At 31.8% G+C, this 11,272-nt stretch overlaps 1 protein-coding gene across 1 annotated transcript; it reads right to left on the reverse strand.

Annotated features, from left to right (window-relative positions):
- Nucleotides 1-3,244: 3,244 nt before the first annotated feature.
- Nucleotides 3,245-7,666, reverse strand: dy (transmembrane protein dusky). The gene is made up of 3 exons (XM_085945623.1): nt 7,643-7,666; nt 6,394-6,598; nt 3,245-4,725 (listed from the first exon to the last, which is right to left on the reverse strand). Exons 1-3 carry the CDS (start codon nt 7,664-7,666, stop codon nt 3,245-3,247), a joined length of 1,710 nt encoding a protein of 569 aa, XP_085801749.1.
- Nucleotides 7,667-11,272: the final 3,606 nt, after the last annotated feature.

An 11,272-nucleotide genomic window follows, 5' to 3' on the forward strand; every position in this document is an offset into this window, starting at 1 on the left:
TGTTATGATTGTTTCCATACTTTTATTACTACATTACTGTCATCGGACCACGTAACCTGTTTTAGTGATAAAAAAACTTTGATAACTACCAAGCATTAAAATAGAACTATAAAAAAAGTTTTTTGTGACATAGTGTCATAATTATTATAAGTAGATTAAATTTGTTTATTTCAGAGTAACATAACAATGTAAATTGATTTTAAAATAAATGAAAGAATCATGTCAAATAAATTAAGTATATGAATCATTTTTTTTAATATAACATCTGAAGTAAAGTGAAATTAAATTTCAATGTGCTAATGTTCCAAAATGTTTACTTTGAAATTATGATTTTACATTCATTGGCTGTGAAACAAACATTTTATTGAATCCTCGCATACATACTGAAAATATTATTTTCTCGATATTGTTTTTGACCAAATATTATATTTAAATGACAAAAAGATAACCTAAATGACCACGTCTGGTCATCAAGCATGCCAATAAATAAACATCATTCATTCCGTGACAAATGAGAGCTTTTTCTGTTTAAAACAGTTTTAATCTAAATAGTATATAACTGATTGAATAATTAATTGAAATTTAGATAAAGAAACAAGTAAAACACTGAAGTTCGCTGAACACATTGCATTCTGTAATAACATAATTTAAGATAAAATAAGTACATAAAATTGTTGATAGTGGTTATCTATCACCAATGACTAATCCAGAAGCAGTATTCAGACTCATATACAAAAATAATTTAACAGCAAGAGTCCAGTCGTTGATTTAATAAAAATAACAAAAATGTGACTTTTTTTTACCAGTGATTATTTTTGAATTTGGAATTTGTAGTTTCATATTTTCGAAACATTAACATCAACGCACTGGTTCTCAATTATTTATTATTTATTAATTTGTCATCTTTTTTATTTTTATGGTATAAAAAAATCTATTTTAAATAGTAAGAACTCTCGTTTCCACTCGCTCACATAATCATATATATTTAAAACTTAAATCAACACTTACAAATTACATACTTATACGAAAACAAAACGAAATACTTAGGTCATAAAGTCATATAATAACTTATCGAAATAAAACTATAAAAAATAAATAAATCTCAGAATAGAGTTACATTTTAGCGACGCAATGTTATTACATCGACCTTTCCCGAATTAAAATACGTATCAATAACCCCCCTTTCTTACAAAAGGATAATATTAATATTCGTAAATATACTTAAACATATCGAATTTAATTTAACTAATAAATAAATTTCGTACATAAAAAGTGTGTCTTCTATTGGTTTTATCTATCTATTTTGATGACGCGAAAGGTACATTTTGTTTTCTCAAGCATTAAACTCGAAATAATTAATAATAATAATAAGAATTGTAAATACCAAAAATTTGAAGTTTTAAAAAAATCAGCGAAGAATTTTACATTAACTTATTTATTAAACAAAATTAACAGAGGGGAGGGTAAATATACAAGATAAATTGCGCATCAGGCGATTTTTCCCAATAACTTACACATATTATTATACATTATCACCTCACCTATACAATGAGGTATTAACGTTACGTGTTAAATATTTTATTAACCAATTTTCCGTATTTTGAACCCCTCCTCCCACTTCTTCCTACCGTGAAAATTTGCCACAAAATGTTTTATTTTCCTGTCTATATTACTTATGTCACATTTTGAAAGAAAACTATAAAAAATATCGATATTATCTTTTTGCTGAATATTTCATCAAATGAGTAAATGACTGCCAAAAGTTGGTAAGTCTCGAAATCATGTTATGGAGTAATTGCACTTAAAGTTTGACATGCCTTCTAAAATCAGGCATAATGTTAATTTATTTGTGTTTTATGTGCATGTTCTATAATATATTGGAAGACGTTTTTTTTCTAGAATACGTATTTATATAATATATACCTGCACAGCTCCGTTGTTAACTCTAAATTATCGAGTCTTACCAACTTTTGGCAGAAACCTCACGTAAATTTTTTACGTTTGTGACATCACATTTTATGACCACTTCCCCTCTAACCCCTTCGTGACAAATCATTGCATTATGATTACAAGATTTATTTTATATACTTACTCATAAAATTTTTGAAATTCATATTATGGCATTTACAATCATTATTAATACTGTACCTTTAATTTGATAGTAATATTAAATCACATTTATATACTCAAAAAAAGACGTAAATAACTTACAATTACTTTAAACTCTCGGTTATATTGAGCCTCTAACACATCAATCATTATTCAATTACTAATGCCTTTATAAAAAAATCTTTAGTTTCATTTGTGTTCTCTTTCAAGATTGACATAAAACAAACAAAGATGTTTTCTTTTTGTCTATGGTTGTTTTAATCATATTATTGCCACTCGTGTTACGTTTAAAATGTGTTAAAATGTCGCAAAAGCTGTTATTTTAAATTAGTTTTCGAAATAACCACGATATGTATACCTTAATACTGATGGGCTAAGTGTTAGCTATACAAAGAAAAAATAATAAAGATTTTTAACCGAAATATTTATTATGGCTGCCAATTCATCTAAGCTACGATTATTTCTATTCCAACACCGACCCGAATACTTTAAACGTTAATTTAAATTTAGTTAACTCGTCCACTATGTTTTTAACTAGTTAACATGTTCATTTTATACGCCATATTGTGACTGACTTAAAATATTTGTTTTTAAAGCGAGAAGCTGCCAAAATTATTATATATTATCGTCGCAGAACTGTTAAAAACTTAGTTGTATACAATTTAAATTTTCCATGAGATACAAAAAAACTACTCTGTAACCACAAACAATAAATTAGCATTTGTAAGTGTACCTAATAATTTAATTTATCTAAATAACCAATAGAAAATAGTTTACATACTACCATCGAATGTTTGTAATAGGTCCAATCTAGTATTTCAGGCTTTATTAAAATTATATATCTTAAATCAGATGTTTCTATAAATTATAGATTATATAATATTAAATTTGGTGCCATATTGAGTATTGAGGGCTTTATTAAAACAATTTTTTAGCAGATTAAGAAACAAGATTTTACCAGCTCGACGACGATAGGTATGTCAAAAATATTATAATGTTATTAATATTACGCAGAGCAGATGCTCAAAATTCGATCTGTCATGTATACTTTAATTGTTTGCTTCTATTCTTTACTAGTTTCCATTAATTATCTCATTATAATGTTCAATTTGAAATTTCTATGAGGTTCTAGATTTTATGAGTAGAAACAGCTTTTGGTTGTCTTCTTCTTTGATAATTGTGGATCGCTGAACGCCGCGTTCTTTTCATGGAGACCAGAAAACGGTCTTAATCGCACGCATAAGAATGCAGACATGACACACGAAACAACGAGAATAGCTAATAACACAATAAGAGTCGCGGCAAATCCTGGAGTCGTCATGCAGATCATTCCACCCGGAGGCATTTCTTCTTTAGCAGGGAAGATCATCGTTTCAGACGTTGAAGAATTACTACTCTCATCTAACGCAAATGTTAAATCTCCTGTCGATACAACTCTGATAACTCTATTAAGTCCTACTTCTTTTTCGGGATGTACTTCTCTTGTCCTACGGACTCTCCTTTCGTCTCTTGGTCGTCCTCCGTGTAAGAATGCTTCCAAAGGTAGTGGTGGTGGTGGGGGTGGTCCATATTCTGGTCCTGGTCTCCTCGATTCTGGTCCTGCAATTAATCCACCCTCAGAACACTGATCCGGGCACTGGTATCTGCAAATCTGGATTGTGCATTGGAAGTGCACTTCCATTGAGTCTGGGAATTTGAACGCCTGGAAATGAGCGTACGACAAAACTGAAGCACTTGCTCCGAAGTTCTTTATTTTGGTGAACCTCGACATAAGTTTTGGTCTCGTGACGCAGCCTTTTTGGTCAACCAATTGTATGGGAGCTCGTTTTCCATCATGTGCCATACAATTTCTTACTAGCATATCAAATTTGGAATCGTCATCTTTGATAGCCAAGACCATTGTCATTGTTTGTCCAATTTTAACTAGACCTGATACTTCTGATGCCCACGGTCCCTTCCCTACTTGAATCTGCATCCAGCATCCCACATTATCTCCAGCAAAATCAGCGCGTACGACGTCGAGCATATCAACTGGGAACGGTCTGAATGTAACAGACTTTTCATACTGGTCATGCCAAGTGCACCTCAATTTTCTTGCTTGATCCCAAACTTCCTGTACCTGAGGATCATACTGAATAACAATGATATTTTCAAAGTAAGTACCAGAACCAGAATCAGCACCATATCCATATAAACCATTTTCAGTATTTCCAGCAGTGCCACAAGCATGAATACTAATTTCAAAATTAGCAGAAGTCCTTCCTAGTCCAGCTGGTAAATGAACACAGTTTAAATTAGAGTAGTGACCTTTTGAGAAGACGATACCGTAGAAAGGTTTATCAAATCCTAGGAAAACCTTCATTGAATTCTTCTCGCACTTGACGTCTAAGGAGATAATCTTCGGCATGTCAGGAACTGGTGCTGGCCAGATGTCATTTCCTCCTGGGAATATCTTGTCCATTGCTTCTTGCTGCTTGGCAGGTGGAGGAGGTGGTGGTGGTGGAGGACCATGGTAGACGCCGTGCTCGAAGAGTGGTTTTCCCAACGGACCATGTTGCTTGTTCAGAAGTCCATGAGGAGGTGGTCCGTGATGGCCCCCTGGATTACGGGATAGACCTGGAAAATTTAATTTGTTGGTTTTAATTAAATACATCGTTATACCAGTGTTAAATTCACATTGTATTATAAACATCTGTCGTTTAGTGATAAATGAATATGCAGACGTTTATCAGAATTATGCTTATAGTTTGTGGGAGCAAATTATTGTTTACAATCAACAATGTTTATTTATTATCATATCATAAACTAAATAAAAGTTTTATAATTCCATGACAGTATTTAAACATAATATACTATATAACAATTACAAGATAAAAAGAACTTTTGATATACAACGTTTTTAAGTTCTGTTGAACCATATAAACTTGACTTGACTAGCTTAAACGATCAAAAAAAATGTACTTGACATGTCATATTGATTTCCATAGTAACGCACGTATATATTAATAATTTAGTTGCTAGGACGCCAGACCCCTAGGAACCAATAATGGTGTCGAAATAACTGTTCATACAAAACAGAATTAACTGAAAATGAATTCAATTCTACTTAAAGATGGCTAAAGGTATTAAAAAAATGCATTGGCACCGTGTTTTGATATATTCTAAAAGTTTCAAATGTCTATCTAGTCGGGAAGTTAATTAAAAATCGATTGCAAGATTTATACCGGACAAACAACCACCGGACAAATAAGAATACGAGCTAATAAAAACGTTGTAAAATTGTCCACACGTGTAAACATTGAAATAAAAAATACTATTATTTTTATCGGTTGATTGAATTAACTAATGAATGTATATATATTGAATATACATAACTTGAAAACACCTCAGATATATATATACCTACTAGAAAAAATCACATTTGAAAAAATACGACGCCTGACGGGATTTGAACCCGTTTTTTTCGAATGCTTTTTTTTCTAGTAGGTATATATATATATATATATATATCTGAGGTGTTTTCAAGTTACCTATGTATGTTCAATATATGGAAATCATTTTCAAATCTTGTGAATTATACGTTGAGTAAAAGAAATGGTTTATTAAAAATTGTTAGTAAGTTCAAGTACACGTTATAACTAAATATTTGGCGAGACCCGGGCATCGGTTAGTAATTAAGGCATTTAATATTCCTTGATTTGAAACACAAAAACCGATAGTCAATAATAATGCAATTACTAGTGTAAATTATCGTAACTAAGTAGGAGGCATGTGGCTTAATTGGTTAAAGCATATTGTCGCGATACCAGATTTTTTTCAAGTGTGATTTTTTATAGTAGGGCTTCATCTGAGGTGTTTTGAAGTTATGTATGTTCAATATATGGAATGTTACATTCCTAGTGAATTATTCGTTGAAATAAAAAAATGGTTTAGTATATAATTTAAAAATAATAATTGAGTGGGTAGTAGCAAATAATCAATATGCTATCTATACTGTATTCTGTCCAAATTAGCATGGCATATAAATTTGAATCATACATGCTGTCCCGCTTTGACATAATATCTCTCGCGCAGGGGCAATTGATAGAAAAACGCAGTAGCATGATCCAATATCAACATTATTTTTGTCAATATGAAGAGTGATGATATTTTCCAAGCGTTTCTTTCACAATATGTAATAATTATGTACATAATTTTGAAACGACTCAGATTCCTCAGAAAAAAAATATCTTTTTTAATTATTAGAAATAATATAGTATATTTTATACTGATCTGATAATTTACCTAATGGATGCCCTCGATTCGGATGTTGAGGTCCGCCGAATGGACGGTCCTGGTCTCCGGACTCCAAAGCTAGCTGATCGGGGTTAGGGATTTCGTTGTCTTCTCTATCCTGGATGTTCGTGCGAGAGTCGGCTCCTTCCAAGTGATCGTCTTGTCCAGCGACTGCTTCCACGACTTCCACATCTTCAGCCAGAGACAAAGCCAGCTGAAATAGACAATGATAAACATCAAATTTAAAATTTTTCTTTCGCACGATTGTTATAATCTTATATTACAGATACGATATAAATAAAAAAAACTATTTCTAGAATATTTCTATGTTCCTGAGATAAAATAAAAATTATAATAAAACAATGGAGTCTTCAAGAGTTTTGATAGATCTACATGTTTATAATAAAAATAAATATATAAGTAATAATATGTAACCCTCAATGAACTCTTACTTTATAACGGTATTTTATTGTTAAATCATCGTCTAATTTTTTCACATATATTGTAAATAGCAAATTCATATGGATAATTTTCGGCGTATTCTGCTAACGTGACCACTTGAATTGATTGCTTGATTTTTTTTAAATGTTAAGTTAGGTCTTAATATAGGGATGTTTGATTATCGCAAAAATTTCAATTCATATAACAAAAAATCTAAAGCAAAATATCGATTCGGATAAAATAATAGCCATAGAAATCATTTTCCGTATAAAATAAGCTGTTATAATTGAGGGGTATATTTTCAAAGTGAACTTATTCCACTACTTGACGAAAATGCGTTATGAATGCCAGAATTTCAAAGATAAAATCTTGAATAAGTATTTTTTGTGTAGAAAAACCTAATAGCATTTAATCCAGTAGAAAAATCAACCTAAAAAGTGGGTGTTAATTACAAAAGTAACTTATTCCAATACAAAAAACATATGTAAGATCAACACCGTAAACAGTTTTTTGGGTTTTGTCAGTGGAATAAGTTCACTTTGAAAAAATACGCCTCAATTTCATCCACGGTAGCCGTATTTGTAGAGCAACCGTCGTTGAAGAATTAGACCACATGATCGATCCCACTACTGGGCAAGAAAGTATTGTCTTTTTCAATGTGTCTTCCATCCTTCGTCAAAAAAAACACCATAAAAATATCGCTATATCTACTCTTGTCTAAAGCAACACGGAAATTCATCATATTAAATATGTAGACAAAAAAATATGACGCTTATAAGTGTCAAGGGAAGTATTTGATTTGATTAATTTGACTCACTTCTGTTTCTGCATTTGGTACCATTTTCTATCTCATCCTCACGTGAGTGAAATGGTTACATGTAAATTGCACATAAAACATTTCACCGTGGCATAGTTCGCCGTGAGCTTTATTACCGGAAAAATATGACCGTATACTATACATATAATATGAACATTAATTCATTTTCCATAGCTGATTTTGGCAAAATTCATGAATTCAAGAATGAAAACTGAACCTAACCTAACAAATAATCCAGTGTATCGTCTATTTTCAAAATTTATTCACTGCTGGCTTCTTGTAAAGTGTAAACCGACAATAGACATAAATTTTATATCAGTACTATACGACCCAAAGAGGTTGGACGGTCTTTAATATACAGCCATATATTTCCGATACAACATTTCACGATGAAGTATGATACGCCAAACTATATACGTACACGTTTCCGAACACGAGGTGAAATATATTAGGTAATATCCGAAGCGATTTGGTTAAACAGAATTATTGTCCTCCCAATTGGCATAAATAATAGCAGGCTAGTTCCGTACCTTGGAAGAACAAGTAACTGAAAATTCTTAAATAGTTATCGGTGATACATAGTTTAATACTGAGAATGAAGAACTGAGACTGACAGAGTTATCATTTGGGGGTCCCGACAAAAACGCGCAAACCAAAACCGCCAGGACATTACCGCCCAGACATTGCCGCCTTTAGAAATGAGACAATTTTTATTTTTACATAATATTATATTTTAGATACACAGATAAAAATAACATAGGTACGTATAAAGATAAAGGTAAATAAAAAAATATTGTATTTTAACCTTCTTAAATATTCTTAAATACTACCATAAAAAGGCATTAAGTGTTAAAAACTGTTGATTTTAAGTTATTACTCTACTAACAGTTGCAATGGATTAAATCCCAAATTACACTGATTATCGTAAGTATGTAAATTTCTATCGACACGCAATTCTACTTCAAAAACAAAAAAGCACTTGTTTTATATATATTTTTGTATTTTTTGTGAGCGGTTTTGTCTAGGCGGGTTTGTCCGGGCGGTATTGACGGTCACTCGTACGGGCGCATTTGGCTTGGTGGCAATGTCTGGGCGATAATGTCGGGGTGCCGTCATTTGATGATGATGATGATTTGAGAATGAATCAATGTTTCCTGCATATTATCCTTATTCTAGTATAAGGTGACGGCTCAAATAATACCTAACGTATTATTTGAAGACTATTATATTGACCTATATATCTGTAGTATAAGTATATAATATAGTCTTGTGCTGACTACAGACAGACGTGTCCTTGACCCCATTGCTTCATTCCTCATGTAAAGCTCGCCCGCCGCCTAATGGCGTCCGTCAGCTTTCTCCAGGTGTTTACAATTTACAAGTTATTTGACTCGGAATTCCGGTCCCGCGAGTATTTGTGTAAATGGGTAAACTTACTGGTAAGACACTTATACTCTTTGGATTGGATGTGAGGCATTGGGGCGATCAGAACCAGATTTTGGATAATGGGTCAACGAAATGAACAAACAGAGCGGGCGTGATCATCAAGAGCGTCATTGAGGAGCCCGGGGGCGCTCACGAATCGCCTCTGCAGGGGTTACCAAGCTATAATATAATATAGCGAAGAAATTAATAAGTAATTAAAAGATAAAAAGAACTTTTTATATACAACGTTTTTAATTTTTCTGTTGAATCATATAAACTTAACTTGACTAGCAAAAAATTGTATTTGATAGAAATAATACTAAAATGTCATTTTGACACTCATATTGATTTCCATAGTAACGCACGTATATATTAATAATTTAGTTGTTAGGACCCTAGCAACCAATAATAGTGGATTGGATTACGGATTTATTCCGAAATAACTTTTCATACAAAACAGAATTAACTGAAAATGAATTTAATTCTACTTAAAAATGGCTAAAAGTACTAAAAAATGCATTGGCATCGTGTTCTGATATATTCTAAAAGTTTCAAATGTCTAGGTAGTCGGGAAGTTAGTTAAAAATTGATTGCAAGATTTGTACCGGACAAACAACCACCGGACAAATAAGAATACGACCTAATAAAAAACGTTGTAAAATATATGAGGCTCCCAGTATCAAAGTGGGCCAAAGGTACCTTGATGTTTGTTACAGGCAGAGGTAAAAATGTAGTTATACTTTTAACAATGTATATTTAAGTGTTATATTATTCTTAATAGTCCTACTATAACCTTTCCTGAATACTTTTAGATAGTAAATTTAAGTGTCACTTTATTAACAAAGCTTAATATGACATCTAAAATATGCTCTTGGCCACGTTTGAGACTGACTAATCTAGTTCTATATTAATTTGGCCGTTTTTGATAATAAGCGAAGACCTTTAAGGTCAGATCAGGTAAGATGTGTTTGGCGGTCATATTGACTTTTGCCGTTTTTTATATTCATTTACTTACATTTTAAAAGTCGATTTAGTATATAGGTTCTGGCCATTTTTGATGCACGAAATATGTAAGAATGGTAGATATTGATATAAACAATTTTTTGGCATTAAAATGTAAATAACGCTGAAAAGTGCCTTTGGCCCACTTTGATACTGGGCACATCATATCTTTTATATACATGTAGGTTATCAATCTATTCACTAATTGGGTAATTATATTACTTCGGTAAATTTATGAAAATTGCTATGTTATGGACCAAGTGATTGATTGGACATTTTTCATAATACCCAGCAATGCGAAGAGTGACTTTTGAAAAGAGGTAGGCTGAGGAGATCTGAGAAAAATAGCACACTTGTCAGGTATCCTTACAAGAAATAAGAAGATAATAAGATATTACTACTAATGAATAGGTACACACTAATGACAACGATACACTAATTTAATGAATTTTCAAAAACTCACTGACGATATAAAATTGAGCGATGAGTTTAAATTACTTACGTATTTTTTAAAACATTTTTACACAACAAAAATCATTAGATAAAATTTCTTTATTTTTAATAATAATCTATCTTTATTAATATGCGATTAAACGCCATAGAAATTACTTTTTTTAAATTATCTATTTAATAATTATTTTTGACAAAGTGCAGTCACGACTACAATATTATGCGCCAAGGTTTTAGGCTTTGAGATAGGAGCTTACCATATTTCATACAATTCATTAAACTGACTGAGGTTACGTGGCGTAAAGTCCATATAAAAAAATATCACAATTCCTCAAAAGTAGCTCAAGTTATTCATATATTCACTTTCTATAATTCATTTCGTATTGCAGATTTATTTGTAGCAAGCTTCACACTTTCGTTTCCACCATGTCGGCTTTAGACGTAGAGCATGGATAACCTATTGAATGTGAAACTTTTCCAAGTGTAATGAGGAATCAAAAACCGTGGTGATAAAATGTTTTTTTTTATTCATTGAAGACGTCTGGGGCTGGGAGATGAAGCGCACAGGTTAATCGATACACGATTGTTTAAAGGTGTGAGTATATACGCAGGTATTTTGCGATAAAATAGAGGTGAGCAATGACCCATTGTATTCAAATTTATGAAGCCAACAACCGAAATAAACTATATTATAGGTAGTATATAAAAGTCAAAATATGTTTGCTTGATATCCTTTTCCTACTTGGCCCCAAC

The sequence above is a fragment of the Rhyacophila brunnea genome, unplaced genomic scaffold (genome assembly GCF_057557595.1).
Source record: "Rhyacophila brunnea isolate RB1 unplaced genomic scaffold, BYU_Rbru_1.0 scaffold_18, whole genome shotgun sequence".
NCBI lineage: Eukaryota > Metazoa > Arthropoda > Insecta > Trichoptera > Rhyacophilidae > Rhyacophila > Rhyacophila brunnea.